The sequence below is a fragment of the Pomacea canaliculata genome, linkage group LG1 (assembly GCF_003073045.1).
Source record: "Pomacea canaliculata isolate SZHN2017 linkage group LG1, ASM307304v1, whole genome shotgun sequence".
Lineage (NCBI taxonomy): Eukaryota > Metazoa > Mollusca > Gastropoda > Architaenioglossa > Ampullariidae > Pomacea > Pomacea canaliculata.
Genome location: NC_037590.1, coordinates 5,894,407 through 5,911,166, shown reverse-complemented (window position 1 = coordinate 5,911,166; position 16,760 = coordinate 5,894,407). Strand labels below are relative to the sequence as shown.

At 39.6% G+C, this 16,760-nt stretch overlaps 3 protein-coding genes across 3 annotated transcripts; 1 reads left to right on the top strand and 2 right to left on the bottom strand.

Moving 5' to 3' along the window:
* Positions 1-633: 633 nt before the first annotated feature.
* LOC112566452 (zinc finger protein 2 homolog) lies at positions 634-4,693 on the bottom strand. The gene is made up of 4 exons (XM_025242658.1): positions 4,574-4,693; positions 4,199-4,286; positions 3,807-3,905; positions 634-3,384 (listed from the first exon to the last, which is right to left on the bottom strand). The coding sequence occupies exons 2-4, from the start codon at positions 4,277-4,279 to the stop codon at positions 1,708-1,710; spliced, it is 1,857 nt and encodes a 618-aa protein (XP_025098443.1). The 5' UTR covers positions 4,280-4,286; positions 4,574-4,693; the 3' UTR covers positions 634-1,707.
* Positions 4,694-6,261: 1,568 nt separating this feature from the next.
* Positions 6,262-8,739, bottom strand: LOC112569600 (beta-1,3-galactosyltransferase 4-like). The gene is made up of 2 exons (XM_025247432.1): positions 8,277-8,739; positions 6,262-7,853 (listed from the first exon to the last, which is right to left on the bottom strand). Exon 2 carries the CDS (start codon positions 7,492-7,494, stop codon positions 6,568-6,570), a length of 927 nt encoding a protein of 308 aa, XP_025103217.1. The 5' UTR covers positions 7,495-7,853; positions 8,277-8,739; the 3' UTR covers positions 6,262-6,567.
* Positions 8,740-12,989: 4,250 nt separating this feature from the next.
* On the top strand, positions 12,990-14,120 carry LOC112553446 (lactosylceramide 1,3-N-acetyl-beta-D-glucosaminyltransferase-like). Its single transcript, XM_025220667.1, has one exon. It carries the CDS (start codon positions 12,990-12,992, stop codon positions 14,118-14,120), a length of 1,131 nt encoding a protein of 376 aa, XP_025076452.1.
* The last annotated feature ends 2,640 nt before the right edge of the window (positions 14,121-16,760 follow it).

Here is a 16,760-nt window from a genome sequence, read left to right as displayed (position 1 = left end):
GACTCGTTTAAAGCAATTCTTATTAATGGATGATCGCATGTCTAAACTCTTCATGATTTGGCTGCTCGACTAATTCTGAAGGCGAAGAAAATTATTTACTGAAGTCACTCCACTAACTGCCTGTGTCAAATACAATTAAACTGTCCTTCATCTATCAATTTCCCCTCCCCTTCTCTCCAAAGTACATCGCTGACCTATTAACAGTATACATACTCCTTCTCCAACATCTTTGTTATTCCTCCGATTATTCTAGAAATTCCTAAGATATGCATTAAGTATTTTGGTGAACATGCTGTCTGCTGTGTTCCCTTTGATCTATATCTTCGTCACATTGACTCTAGCCCACAATTCAAAAGATGTACCTGTTCAAGAAACACTTTCACTAGCTTTTCCTGACAGCACTGGAGCTTTTCTTGGTGCTTGGCTACACTCTTCATGGTAGTGTGTGGATGAGTCTGCAGGTGAATTATCTCTGGCACTGACCTACACACTTATTCAGTTTTGGTCAGGATTTACCTGTGTATACAGCTCTCTCTCTGTCTGCATGTGTGTGTTGTAGATTTTTCTTTTCTTTGTACAGAACAGTGAGCCCAGCTTTGGCTGTGATACAGCACTCAGCAAATCTTCTGATGATGACAATTACGATTTATTTATTAAATGCTGAAAAAAATTGGATGGCTGTATACATGTATTGTATATAATACAGGGTTAGTCAAAATTTAAATGGTAGAAGCCATTTATTCACAAAATATACATTGCATGCGCAAGATGATTTACAGGACAGTCTTAACTTGTTTGCCATTGTTTTCAACATAGGAATAACTTGACATATGGAAAAGAGATTTGATCACTTACACTAACCTTGAAACTGAGTATATCTTTTAAGTGCAGGTATTAAAAAATATAGACAGATATTCTGCATGTCAGCTTCAGTTACATTTGCTAACAATGGTTTAACTAAACACAACCATTTATGATAGCAAGAATACAATGCTATAGTGGTGTATAGTGGTGTACAGTTTATAGTGTCTAAAAGTGTGATTCACAATGCTTACATTCAGAGCCAAAGGTTGCTCTTGGAATTATTATGCAATACACAGCTTTTAGCAAATATATTTTTTTTATAAAAAAGTTAGGCAATACTGACAACAAACTACAAAAGAGTTTTCAATTGGTTCATAGTAAACTAAAATAGTTGAAAGATTAGATTAACTGAAATGTACAGATAAAATTGTATGCTTCTGAACTCAGGCACTCCAAAATAGCAAACTATCCTGATTTTAATACATCAGTAATGCTTGATTTCCTGTGACTAAAAGCTTTAGGAGATATAATAGCAATCACAATCTCAAATCAGGATTCTGATGCCTTAACAGATATTAGATATGATTTTATATGCAACTCTGATCTAGTACTGAGGATTCGTTTTTACCGGTATCGACTGTAATATTTATTGTGGGAAAACTAGATCAGTCAGGCATGCATTTGCTTTTGGAACTAGAAAATGTGAGTGTTCATTGACTCTTAAGCTTAATTGTAACTAGATAATCTTGTGAACTAGCTGTATTATTATTATTGTTATTATTTGCAGTTTTAATTGAGAATAAATGCTCTGAGGAAGAATTGTTTAAAGAAAAAATATTTATAATTTTAATGAAATAAGTATACACAAATTATGTAAAAGTAACTTTATGCTTTGAAAAGACTTCAGCTTTGAGAGTGAGGGGTAAAGATATCATGTGAAAATCTCTCATTGGCATGTCCATCCAAGTGTTTCATAAAGGAAGACATGTTGGGCACCATGAGGCCACAGAGATGGCATGCATGAGGATCTTGCTCCATGTGAGCTCTGGAGAGATGAGTCTCAAGATCAACTACAGAAGCAAATTTAGCACTGCAAAAAGTACAAACATGAACATGTTCATCCGTGCCTTTATCAGAATGCTTTCTCTTCTTGTGCCCTGCAAGATTGCAGGCACGATAGAATTTGGCACTGCACAGGTCACATTCAAATACATTCTGTCCAATCTCAGATTCCTCTGTGTGTTTGATTTTCTTGTGAGCTCCCAAGTTGCAAGCTTCATAGAATCTTGCATCACAGATCTCACATATAAAGTTCTTCTCTCCACTAGGTGTGCCATCAATGTGCTTCTTCTTTTTATGAATGCCGAGGTTGCAAGCTTGTGAGAAAGTGGCCCCACACTCTTCACATGTGAACAGCTTCAGGCCTGAAGAATTGATAGATTCATGTTTCAGCTTTTTGTGGGCACCCAGATTGCAGGCTGTTCGAAATGTCCTGTCACACTGGTCACACTCATATGGTCGTTCTCCATCATGTGTGCGCTTATGCAGCTCCAGGTATCTGGGATGTGAAAAAGCTTTGAAGCATATGCTACACTGGTTTGGACGGTCAAGTGAATGTTGCTTGGCATGGCTTTTAAGACCGTTGGACTGCGCAAAGCCTGCACCACAAAATTCACAGACATATGGCCGCTCTCCGGTGTGTAATCGTCTGTGCTCCACAAGATGGTTTGAGAGCTTGAAGGCCTTACCACAGTCTTCACACACATAGGGCCTTTCATCACTATGAATCCTTTTGTGGCGTTTCAATGTGCCCAGTTCACTAAAAGAAGCACTGCAGACATCACACTTATGTGGTCTTTCACCAGTGTGGGTGCGTTTGTGGATGGCAAGACAGCTGGCTTGCGCAAAGAACAAATTGCAAACGGAGCACATAAATGGTTTCTCCCCAGTGTGAATGCGTCTATGTCGCAGGAGGTCTCCACTGCGAGGAAAATTTTTTCCACAAAAATCGCAATCAAACTTTTTCCGAGGTTTCCTGTGGACCTTCATATGCCTTTTCAGACTAGACCTTTTAGGGAAAAATGCTTTACATTCTCCGCAAGGGTGCAAGGATGCATCACTGAAATTTTTTTTCTGATCTACCTCTCTTTTTTTGTTGTCTTTATTAATGCAGATTTCCTCTTCGAGTAAACTAGCATCATTATCATCTGTCTCATATATAGAAGACTCCCCATTTTCAAAAGAACTCTCTGTCTTGATCTCAACATTATCTCCAATAACCTGTAACCTTTCACTTTTCTTCCTTGCATATTTATCATTTTCATTACTTTTACTTCTTTCTTTGGCTCTGGTATCATTACTAGGTTCTCTTTTTTCAACTTTATCAAGAAGTTCTTCATTATTCTGGGACGATGTTTTAGCTTCATATCTTGCAAGTGATGTTTTCTTTGTATGCATGTACATATGCTGAATACAATCAGCAATATGCAAAAAAGCCTGTTTACAGACAATGCATGTGAACAATCGTTGGACTGGATGATCCTCGGTATAGGGAGCTTCCTCTGAAAGACTCTTGTCACTCTGAACAAAGAAAAACAAAAAAAAAATTCTATTTCATATTGAATGTTTCTATAGTTTATAGTGTAAATACATACCTTTTTTAAGAAAAAAATTTCATAAGCAAGGCTGATTTATTTATTGTTTTCTTTAGATCCATAGACAAAGAAGAATAAATCTGAAGACTTTAAACTTCTATAAGCTTTTATGTAAACCCTCCTAAAATTCTGAACTTTCAGCCCTTCATATTTAAACTGCTTACAATAAATTGACATAGATAGTTCAACACATTCATGCAAGTGTCACTTAAAACTGTGCACTCATATTTTGAAATCAGATATATGTCCTATCCAAATATGAAATTGCATTTAAATTGCACAAAATAATTGTTCTACTATGTCACATCAATCATTAACTGCAAAAAGAACTTTATAATGAATAATTACCCCTAGATTTCGGAAGTCTTTGGTGATGGTGACCCTTATACTTTTTTCCCATTTAAATGGCTTGATTGCCTGAACAGCAGACATCATCAACTTCATTTTCTGCCGAATACAAATAAATATTACTGTTAATTTTTAACATGAGCAGCACACAAAAAGAAAGAAAACTGAATAATTTTCATTCAAGAGAGGATAAAACAATGGTACAATGCGGCATCATTAATGTAACTAAAAATGCATCTTGCTAATTTAGAAATAGCTGGATAAAACCGGCAAAAAAAGATTAATTAACACATGCTCTAGGAACAGCAAACTAAAAAAAAAAAAATTAAAACCCAAAATGGATCAAACAGCAGATTGAACAGAAGTTTTAAAAATTAGTTCAAATTTCAAACCTTAAGATTTTTCAATTTGAAGGCACTTGATCCTGAGGGATCTTCCAGGTGAGAAAGAATATAGGCTGATTCAGGGTCCATTTGGCACCTTTGAACAACAGGCAGTCTTGTTCAGATGTAAACTCATTGCATTTATATCTTTTACACCTGCAATCAATGTCCTACTTTATTCTTACAGTTAACAAGTTTTTGATAAACTGGTACAAGAAATTTGGTTTTAAAAAATGTCATTGAGTATGATGCTTTCTAAGCCATTTCTATTATTAGCGTGGCACTTTGAACAATGATTGGAAGACCAGAGACACACCAAGAAAAGCATCTTAAATCTACGTAAATGAATAGTTTCTAACGCAAAATTTTTTGCGGAATATTTACCAAATCAAACAATAACCCAAGCTTTTAGCAAGTGATGGAATCCGGACAACGAACAGCTCCAATTCGATGCAGCAGCCATTTTCGCATAGGTTGAGTACTGTGCAGTTATCTCCCTTAACACAGGAAGGCTGTCTGTTCAGGGTTCAGTTCTCGTCTGGGGCACTCTGTTCTTTCTCTGCGTATGGTATCTGTTTACAGGGTTGGCTGCCTTGCCGTGCTGTGGTCTTAGTTGCTGGCTCGGCGTAGAACACCAATTCCCTCCACCCACCTTGTATCACTCGCGTGCTCCACTCAATGTGCTCGAAAAATTATCGTCAAACAATCGAAGTGTACATGTATATTAGTCATGAATGTCTTAAAAATAAAAAGTGAAGGTGATTGGGTCAAAATTTTCACGCATGCCTATGCATTTTCTAGTTGTCATTCCAACCACCAAGATTTTGATATTAGCAAAGTGTTGTTACATTAATTATTCATAATAATAATTGAGAGCTCAAACCAAAACGCTGATCTGTCCATCCATACATTCAAACATGCACAGCAATTGACACTTTTCGCCACCACCACCCCTAAATAAACACAGATGAATTCATTATACCTAAACACCTCGATCTGTTCACAACCACTGAGTTAAAAAAAAAGGAAAGAAAGTAAAACTAGATAAAGTGTTATATTTTGCAAAAATTAAGGTACATTTGCTTTTATTTACAAGGGTTTGCAATTCGATGTTGCTGGTTAAGATTTATATGCTCTAGTGTAGACTGTAGAAAGGATTTTACGGCCATAATAAAAGCGGCCATTTCACTTGGATTAGAGACAATCCGTACAGGTTATAGGCAAGATATATATATATACTTTCTATTAGTGTAGGTGAGTGTGGGGTGAGTGGGGAGAATTGGTGTTTTACGCCGAGCCAGCAGCTAAGTCTACATGCAGCCAGCCCTATAAACACATGCCACATGCAGAGAAAGAACAGGTGCCCGAGACGAGGACCTCATTCATATTTAAACTATACTGGTGACAGGCTTCTAAAGGGAGGATCAAGTGGGTTGCATCCTTTGTAAAACGATAGATCGATTGTTATTAACCTCAACAACAGTGATCGAGCTCCTTCATCTGCTCTCCTGCGAATGCCTTGAAACATTTTTCATCGACGGCAATCCCCTGTCTTGCCTTAGGGACTCTTCTAATGAGCAATACATCTCGTGCTGTCAGATAAGTATGCAATTACTACCCCCAGTAAACTAATACGTTTGTTTGGTTTTTGTTTGTTTGTTTGTTTGTTTTATTCGACCCTCCCATAGATACAAACGAAACGACGTCAGATATTTATTTTCCTGTAGTTCACGTAGAAGAATACGCCAAACCACTAGAGCTATCAACAACAATATTTACTTGCGCTTTAAACATTTTTATCATACACCCAAGGAACCATCACGCGTGCGAGACAATTGTTGCATATTTATACGTCCATTTACTAACTCATGAACAAATATTTACATATTGTCTATCTCTCTCTCTCGCACACACACACACTCTTAATGCACACAACAGAAGAGTCGAATGAACAGCCACATTTCTTGTGGAGATTAATAATATTTATATTTTCATCGAGATATGTGGTGTACCAACTGAAAGAACTGTTTAGAGATGAACAGAAAGCAATTGGTACACATAAAAATTGGGACAAAAAGCTCGAAAAGAACGAATAGAACTTGATCATCCACGATAAGGATGGTTAAAAAATAGGATTGAAACAAAGATAATAAGAGTTATTGGTAAAGTATATTATTCAATAATTAAACAGTTCAGCAAAATGGAAGATGGTTATAAAAAAAAGCACAAAGTTCGCCATCTTGAGGTTGACAGTTGACCTACAATCATCTAAAACTAAAGTAGTACAGTGCTCACGATCAATGGACTGACCTATTTCATCGATCGTTCACAAGGCATCTGAATTTTTACTTGAGGTAGAGTTCACCTACAGAAGCAAGTCATACATCACCATGACAGCGTCTGAGAATAATGTCAAACCACATGTTCAAAATGGCGCTGGCGCTCCGGAACAGAGTCCGCGACACCCTCAGACCGCGCGCTTCTTCGCACCACGTTGCGTTCCGTTGTCGATCAGAAACGTGGGCAAAGGAGTGCGAGTGAATTCTAGTCACGCCCATAGCACTGGCCAGCACACCTGTGAAGAGTACGTCTTCGTTAGGCATCAGTGGCCTCCGCTTGAAGGCGAACAGGAGGTCTGGCACCGCGCCCCTGGACACGACGTACGAATGGCCGTACAGGTAAGCAGGAAATTCCGAGAACGGGTAAAGAGCGTGGTCCACAGCCCACCGCCCTGCTCTTGCCACACGGGGACGCACAGAGCTGTGCCTGTGACCCAAGACAAATTTCAGCTTCAGCGAAGACATGTAGTCCAGGACTTCCATCAGCAGAGGGATGTTGACGAAGGTGTCCTCGTCCACCTTGAGCACGTGCTTGGCACCTGGGCAGTGCGTGTCACTCCACTGCAGTGCCGCTGCAGTCTTGATGCTGAGGTTTCGGTAGTTGTCGTGGAAGTCCCCCTGGACGATATCGCCGTACCGCTGGGATTCCTCGTGCAGGTCCCTGCTGCCCTTCTTGTCAGTGACACCGAATACGAAAACAAGTTTGACGGAAAGACGATGTGTATGACCTGGCCACAGTTTCCCTCGGGCAGGACTTCCCCACGTGGCTCGAATTGCCGCCCGGATCTCCCAGTGGTATACAACCGAAGGAACGACAACCACCAACGACGGAGAGTCGCTGCCACCACACACGTGGGGCGCCGAGATGAGGAAGAAACCAGGTGAGAAGTCGTTCAACACCTGTGGACCAGGTAGGAAGTGGGACATGTGTTCTTTGAGATGATCATCTGGGGGTAGAATCACCATGCCCTGTAGAATATTTTGCACGCGTGGAGGGATTGGGAAGTCTGATACGTTTCCCTCGAAAGAATTCTGTTTTGGTTTGAAACCTTCTTAGAAACAGATGCCACGTGTTTTGAAAAATCAACTTCTCGCGATATCGTTTCTGTATCGTTTACAGGTGTGATCGCCAGGTTATATGAATCCTTAGTCGGGAATATTTTGTAGGGGTGTTTATCACTGTTGCCGGCATGTAGATCTTTGTTCTTTCCTCGATATCCTTTTGACATGAAAAAGGAAAAGGCCGAGAAAATCAAGTAAATGAAGGAGGCGCCATGATGACCCACCACAGTTGCAGCGATTGTCTGCCCCTGAGGATGCGAAACCTGTAACAGCATGAGACAAATAAAATTGGGAGACGGTTACGGTTGAGACGAATATACGATGGCAAAGTGGGAAGTTTTATGACATGTTTATAACAATGTTTACAAAAGCTGAATCGTATTTTGTCATCAGAGATGATACTAAAATCATGCCATACCACTTTCACAGCATACAAGCGCTTAGTCTTGCACACTTAACTAACAATTCTATTCCTTTTCCTGAATAAAATGTTCATCGACGTTTATTGCCCAACCAGGGTCCTTCTCTAACAAGGCGTCACGAGCACACGCACACGAAATCTTTTTTTTTTTTTTTTTATCTTTTAAAGTCTTTTACTTACATAAAGATTACTTTCATCAACATAGAAATACTTATATTTTAGAATGATAAAAAGTGATCCAATGTGAACCCACAAAATAACTCACCTACACAGGAGTGGGATGAACATTCCGCTGTCGAAATCCCAAAGAAAGTGTTTAATGATCCTTTTATCTGTGCAATGTTGACCAATCCTTTTACCTTGTTACGGACTCACCTGCAAAAAACACCTGACGACTTGGTCCAGTCCGTATTTATTCTCTTTTGTTTCATTCAGGGAAAATAAGAGAGTGGGGATTGTTTACTTTATCGACTCAGTTCTTTGAGCAGCAATGGCCGTCGGGGGGCGTGGGGTGAAGAGGTAGATTGGAGGCAACAGCTGAAATTCGCCAGGCTGGCCTTTGATGAGTGGTGGTAAACAAGTACAATAAGATAAGGTCTATCATTCTTTGTGTACTTAGCAGCTAATTCTTCTTCTATCAGTCACGGAATCACCTTCCCCAGAGGTGTTGGAGGTGTTGTGCCAGGTCCACAGCCAAACCAGGCAGCTTCTTACTTTTTCCATAAGAGGTTCTTGAGAGTCCTCCACAAAGATGGCTGCGTTTCGTAAAAGTTCGTTGCTGTTGTGTAGTTGGTAGAAAATTCTGTTTCCTAGGGCACATGGTCTCCATCACCTGAATGTTTTTCTCCATGTTCTCACTCCACAAAACAAGGTGGGAGCGATGAACACTATACACAGTTGGTATGTGGGAGAGAATCAGATGTTGTGCCAAGTCCTGCTCAGACTTTTAAGTTCTGATAGGAAAGGGAGAATAATCGAACCTGAGTGATAAAATTATCCATTATCGTTTAATGTTTCGCGTTGACAATGAGAGTGTAGATAGTAACTGCCAACCATTTATTGAACGGTGGCTATTGACTGTGTGCAAAATATTATCTGGCGGCAAACAGTGGCTTTCATCACAAAAGTCTGTTGTGTCATTCAATAGAAACTGCAGTCGCTGATGAGACAGGTGTGGCTGTAACTCTCTCATGCTCGACCTCAAGACAGCAGGTGCACAAGAAACCACATACATGTACTTCTTTTGCAGCTGTCACTTAACAGTAAACATGCACACTGAAATAAGGGTTTGGGGTTTATGAACATCTAATTTTCAAGTGCGATGTCATTTCCGGGACATGTTTTGCTAAACGTTTTCTTCTCACATCATGCAGTAGGTAGAGGTAAAGGGTACAGGTCTGCATAACCAAGAGGCACAAGGACGCTGAGCGTGGCTCACCCTGTTTAGGGTACATTGTCTACAAGGTGGAGCTCAACCTTTTTCTTCCGCCGTCATCTTTCCTGATCAAGTGGACTATTCTGCTCAGTCGTCGTCGTCGTCGTCGTCGTCGTCGTCGTCGTCGCAGCCTCCCCCTCACCTCCACGTGCATATATCGCCAGCATGACTGGCTTACCGGTTGTGACGCAGAGAAAGAGGTTTTCAACTGATCGACTGAAAGGGGAATCCTCACGGAACGCAGTGAAGAGATGTTTATCAGCCATATTGTCTCTATACATCATCCTGCCGTCCCCTGGAGGAGGAGGACACTGAGTAAGCTTGAAGGTCTCCTGTAGTTTGGTCGTTGACAGTCAGCTGCTGGCGGGTTGCAAGATCACCTGCAGTCCTGACCCCTCCTGGTCTACATTGATGCTCTGTTGTGAACCTCTCCATCAGTTCATCGTAAGAATTGAGCTATCATGTGTGTATGTGTGTGTGTACTTGATCACTAAATCTTAATTATGTGCGATATTTCTCTAAGATAATGTATATTAATCATTTCAGTGGGCCCAGTCCTACAAATAGTAATCTTTCTCGCTTCTTTTCTCCTCTCCGTCTCTCCCTCCCTCTATCTCTGCATTTCCTTTAGTCTCTCCCATCTTACTACTATCTCCATATGAGACTTGACCAGCTCATGTCATAAAGCATAGGAGGAAATCTTATGTGAGGTTTAAAAAATTTAATCATTAAAAACTTTCCATTAAAAATCTATATAAATATTCATTGAGATAAATAGAGAAGAAAAGTTATAAAGTCAGAACTATTTAGGGCCAGACTCGTATGAATCCCATTGCACGACAAAGACGAAGGAAAGACCATATATTTCACAAGATGGCTTGAAATGTATTTTGATCATTAGTCTTTCTTAACGCTTCAACTGCCAAATATATTTTTGAATCCAGACATAAAATGTTTCGCCCACAAAACAGAGCAGTCGTGTGTATGTTTCGTGTGTTTATGCATCTGAAAACATATCTACAAAGAGTTGCTTTTTCCAGTACACGTCCCTACCGCAAACTTCATCAAAAAATCATCGTCGTCAAGCCTCAATGCACAAATTGATAACTCAGTCTTTCTTGAGCTTAATCGGCGAATCTTGACTAGTAGTCGGTGATAACTCCAGGTATGATGTCAATGAGACCACGTCTGATTATCTTCTCGCGTGTCTTTGTCGGTCTGTGCAATTTTTACGATCATTTTATACCTTTTTATTGGGTCGTCCCCATCACAGCAATAATACACTGCAACCAGCCACGTTCCAGTAGTTAACTGAAAAACAAATCGTCTGCAAGCAGTCCATCAATACACGTTCGAGGTCGAACAGTGGACAAGCTGCTACAACTAGGGAACACCACCTTGAAATTCAATGATGAAAAGATATGAAAGAAACATTTAAAGTTTTAAGCATGTAAAGAAATGCCTAAAGCTAGAACTACGTGAAACACACAAAAAAATCAAACTAGTTTTGAACAAATAAAAATCTCAGATTGTAAATATTCAACCTCTTTGTTTTTTGTTTTGTTGTATTTTTTGTTCTTTCTCTAGTTCGCCTCCTTCTGTTTTATTTGCCTGGTAAAGTCCTATGTTCTTGTTTATTTGCTGCCTGTGTGTGCATACATATTTATCAACGCACTTTTCTATCTGATGATAATAATCGACGAAAGGTTTAGTTTAGTGACAGTATATCATTATCATCTGTTAATAAAAGTATGTTGAAGCCGTAAAGAAACCAACGGTTCTACTTCATCAAGGGTCGACATTTCGTCTACACTCAAGGGACGTATAGCTGCTGTATTTTTATTCATTCTTCTAGAGTGTTATGGAAGAAGTTTTCCAGAAACAAAATCACTTTGCTGTTACTATGTATCACAAAATTAAAAGGTTATGCATCGCTCTGGGTTCGGATGTACAGTCCTCTGATGGATGACAGGATGAGGGAGCAGTCAGCTACACATCAGCAATGTAGCAACACACAGACTAGAGGCTACAACAAAGACAGTTGAACCCCTAAGGTGCACACACTAGTCAGTTAAATACTCAACTTCCTTTCCACCCTCCCTTTCTTCACCAGACACGAGTACCTGACTCCTTAGACGGTTGTAGAGGTGAGGAGAGAGGCATCGGCTTCACAAACAAGAATGTGGCGAGATAAAGGGGGTCTGTAACATCTCGGAGTCCGGTGGCGCAGCGGTTACAGCCTGTCACCAATACAGTGGGGATTGTCTACAATGTTCAAATGTTGTCTCGGACACACTGTGGGTTTTTTTTTCTCTAAATGTGGCATTCGTTAAACGGCTGGCTGCTTTGCTGTAATATAGCTTTAGTCGCTAGCTCGGCGTAAAACAACAATTCCGCAGTTCCATCTCCCTCTTTAGCGATTGTAACGACTGCCTTTACAGGTATTTTTTATTAATTTTTTCAGCTGACTAATAGTCGATAGCCATCCAGCAAGGGTACAGTGCATCCTGCAACGACCTTTCTTTAAAAATTGGACTGACGTCCGTCACGCATGCGCGCACTGTCCTTACAGTTGTCCTTACATGGTTCCCGATAAATAGTCTCAGTGCGAACGTTATAGGATCGGGGTCTTATTTTTTGATCGAGCATTCGGGTTTTTTTGGGGTTTTTTTTTTTTTTGTCTTTTTTAAGGTATACACACTTAGTTTGCGTCTTTTATCGTGTTAGCTAGACTTCTCTGCTTACGACAGTTGTTAATGTTTAAGGTTGGGTTAGGGTTAGTGTGGGCTATGATTAGTTTGAGAGTAAATGTTTTAGTGTAGACCTTTGTTCCTGACTGAAGGACTGAGTATACAAACAAATCGAAGTCAAGGGTTGATAAGGTGTTAAGTGCAATCGGTTGTTTGCGCATACTTAAAATGGGATCGCTCAAGTCAGTGATCTAAAAAAAAGTCGCCACTCGTTACCGTCACTGATGTTGGTGGTCAACTGGCACCTCCCGCAAGCATCTCACCTGTCGACAATGTCGATATCTCCAATAAGCTATATAACAACAAAGGCAAGAAGAATCAAAACACTCAAACATCACAGGCTTCACTACTCACTTCAAGCAGCATGAACAGGTAAGACAGAATACCTGAGCATTTACTTACCACCTCGTCACCTGTGAGCTTCTTTAGCTCGAACAAAAATGCGGATTTAATTTCTCTTTTCCTTTTGAAGGGGTGAAGAGGTGGGAGAAGATGAACTGATGTGATGGTTATTAAACCTAATAGGTCAAAACTAATTTTACTAATTCATACACACAGCGCCTTTAGTGTTTTGTAAGCCAACGAATGTTGCGTGTATTTGTATGATGGATGCAAATGACCTTGCGGGTTTTGGTTTATCTTTTTCAGAATGGCTTGTGTCTTCAAAAAAATACCATATCGAAATCGCAGAATTCTCCTCCTTTTTTTCTTCGTCGGTTTCACTGCAGTGCTCAAACATTTCTACAATAGTTCTAATAACGTGTCTCCGAGTACATCTCAAATGGGGATCAGAATGTATGTTGAAAAGAGCGAAGACAGCGGGAGAAATAAAACTGAAAGTCAGGAACTCGAACTTCTTCTTAAGATGAGACTGCAGCTAAAAGAATTAAGACCAGAGAGCAAACAAACTACAAGACTGGAAGATTTTCGCAGTACAACGCAGTCAAATGGATTCTCGAAATCGGAACTGAACCACTCGATTTCAAATACATCAGTGTACTACCGACAGCAACTGGACAATGCCATCAAGTCACTAAATTTTATTCCTGAGGATGAATATCTGCGGGACAACTCCTCTTTCTTTAAGCTCCACTCACATGTCGTCAACAGTTTCGTCCCAGAAGTCCTCATTCAGGCTTCCCCTCCATGTCCTAATGACAGTCCGTTTCTCCTGGTCGCTCTCTTGTCCGTGCCCGTGAATTCCGCCCGAAGAAGAGCTGTCCGAAAAACATGGGGCAGCATAGCCCAAGGTAAGACATGGCCACGGAAATCTGTGTCTGTAAATGTAAGACTACTATTCTTCATGGGCATCAACTCGGCAGCAAACATGTCCGACCTGAAGGCGGAGTCTGAGCGTCATGGAGACATAGTCCTTGGCAACTTTCAGGACACTTACCGCAACTTGTCTCTTAAAGTGGCCTTCGTGATAAACTGGACGATCAACTACTGTACAAACACAAAGAATTTGATGAAAGTAGATGAAGATACTTTCGTCAATGTTCCTTTACTTATAGATGTGCTACAAAATGTTTCCCGGCAACATGAGAGTTACATCATTGGCTTCAAGCATGCGCCTGACAAACCTCCTGTGGTGCGCGTTAATCGATGGAAAGTTCCAGAAGATGTCTATCCTCTTTCTCACTTCCCCCGTCACGTCATTGGGGCTTCTTATGTTCTTTCTAATGAAGCCTTTAAGAAGCTATACACCGCTTACCAACATATGCCGCTGGTTCCAGTCGAAGACGCCTTCTTCACAGGAATACTGGCTAAGACCATGGACATTCGCAGGATATACAGCCCTCTCTTTGCATCAGGCTTTGAAGGAAACAAATGCCTGTTACTGGAGGACAAGCTTGTGAGCCAAACATATAATGGAGACGCACTCAATAGCATATGGTCCTTCATTGTCGATGATAAATGTTAGGTAAACATGTCTTGTCAACAAACTGGTTTATTATTGTTTTATATTTCTTTTTTTATTGATTGGTGGCTTGAATGACAGATGCTTTATTAATTTCCACATTTTTTCTTCCTTCTCCCTTTTGACACGTCTATTGTTTCTCAGGAAACATCACAAATATTTTTCTGCAATGGGGAGCACATTTCATTGTATTGAAAATAATTTGAAATAAGCTATGTTGCGGTAAATGAGAGGGGTTTAAAAGAAAATAGACTCTTTGAATTCATTAAGTTCTGTTTGAAATTTAAAGACCTGTTTCTCTTCAAATTACTTTATTAGTTTAAAGACATAAGTCTTACTGGTGAGCAAAAGTGAAATGAATTCCTGCTCTCAATCCCTCTCTCTCTCGTTAGCTCGCTTGCTTGCTATTATGGGATGTGGTCGACTTGACATTTTTTTAAAACAAATGATTCACACAATGTGTCACATTGATCCACAGCAACGAACGAAACAGACTGAGTTTAGCTACTAACAGAAAAAGCATGAAATAACAATAGAAGCTTTTAGACCCATACTGCCATAAAAAAACACAAATTATTTTAAAATATCAAAAAGGAAATAAAAACAACGGTGATTTCAGGCTGCTTCACAACTGTGACCACTTACTGTATCGGTAGCCCTAGAACAGGCAGCCGGAAAGTAAGGATTTGTATTTATTTTATTTTTACTTTTTGAATTTGAAGTCAAACTGAAAGCTTTCTTATTTAAGTGCGTACAGCTTGTAGTAGACCATCAAACATTTTATGTGAAATCGTTAGTTTTACCCTTGTGTGGGGAAGTCGCCGTTGACTACTGTAAGAACGCAAAGGACAGCACGAGCGTTCAGCGAAATAGAGCATAAAGTGGCATAAAAACATATTCCAGTAGCACGAGACATTGTTTTTCTCTTAATCACATGACTTTGTCGATAAAATAGGAAGTGACAAAAGGTTTGCATTTCTAAATACAACAGTCTTCGTGAAATGAATTTGAAGAGAAAGGATGCAATCCTCGGTAAAAGAAACAAGACCAGCACACAATGTGCTGTTGCTGACTGTTCTCTTTGACACAAAGATGGAATTTGTTTGTACTCATTAAGTAAATCCTAAAGATAATGGCAACAAAAGCCAGTGGATTAACTTTATTCAAACGTGTCGTGCGAACTTCATGCCCATAGCATTTTAAATAATTTGTTCAAAACATTTCAAGCTGGTTGTTGGACATACTTGCTTATCAGGAATTCTGCTTGTAGCAAGAAAGTATCCTGATCCGACTATCTTACACAGCAGTTTTGTTCATTCTCTTTTTTTAAGCACAAATCATAGCAACATCTTCCACTGCCAATTAACCTCTTTGAAGTGCTTTTCCTAAGCTTTAACGACATATCAAACATTATCTGTCCATCTTTGTGAAGAGATGACACGCTGCTAAACGTGTTTAGCACGAAGGTTTTTTTTTGGTGTCAACTATTTTTATAAACAAGTGTTTTTTTCTGTGAACACGATTTTGGACATCGACAGCCCGAAGCATCGATCTGCGTAACATACGGTAGGCTTGGGGAAAGAAAAATAAACGATAAATAACAGAAGGTGTGAAAGTCAGGTTTCTTAATGAGTACACAAGTAAACCTTCTATCAACAATGACGACGTATGACAAACACTGTTGGTCATACAGACCTGCTCCTTTGTTTATTGTAGGGACTTTTACTGGCATGTTAATCCACCGTTCATAATGATGAGTATAATTATGAGGATGAACGGAGTATTTATTAATGAACCAAATAATAAAGCTCATTCATACATTTCAGACATAAAGGGATCGCACACACGGGCGCGCGCACACACACACACATTTGTTTAGAAAATTAATCTTGAAAGTTAACAGCCTGACAACCTCTTTCTTAGACACATTTAGAAACTGCTTACTATTTGTATCCCTTGTGTACTCTTGTACACAAATTTAGCGAACACAAGGTCTTACACAAGTGATATCCAAGTAGGTAAAATTATCGCCGCTCCATCTCCACCTCAGACGCATTCTCATGATTCTGAATCACTTTCACTTGTTGTAATAATAAGGTTGACTTCAGGGTAAACGAAAGGTTGACGACGCAAAGGGAGATAATTCAGTCGATTGACAATCAGGGGACGGAACTCTTACGGTTTTTTTTTCCTTAACATAAGATAACTCGGCTGCAATCAAAGGCAGAATACCTTATGCTTATTGAAATTCAACAAGTTATGAACTTCGTTAGAGTCTACAATGCTACAAATTTCCAGGTGTTAAAAATCTGCAATTCCGAAGAAAATATTTCCAATTAAGAGAGAGGAGAAAAGCTAGTTGGATAAGAAATAAACTGATACCACCTTGTGTAACTGGGTTGTCCTCATGAGTGGATGAAGACTAAAAATAGTTCGCAATGTACAAACTAAAGGTCCATACATCTTATTGTAAAAGGGATGCAAACTTACTTTCTGTCTTTAAAATGAAGCACACCTAGATAAGCTTACCTTGATTTACCTGCAATGTGCTTGAGACAATCATACATCTATGTATATGCTTGACTCGTTTGTGTGTTATACTAGCATTCGCTGTATTTAGTTTAGTGTATGAATTATAAAAAA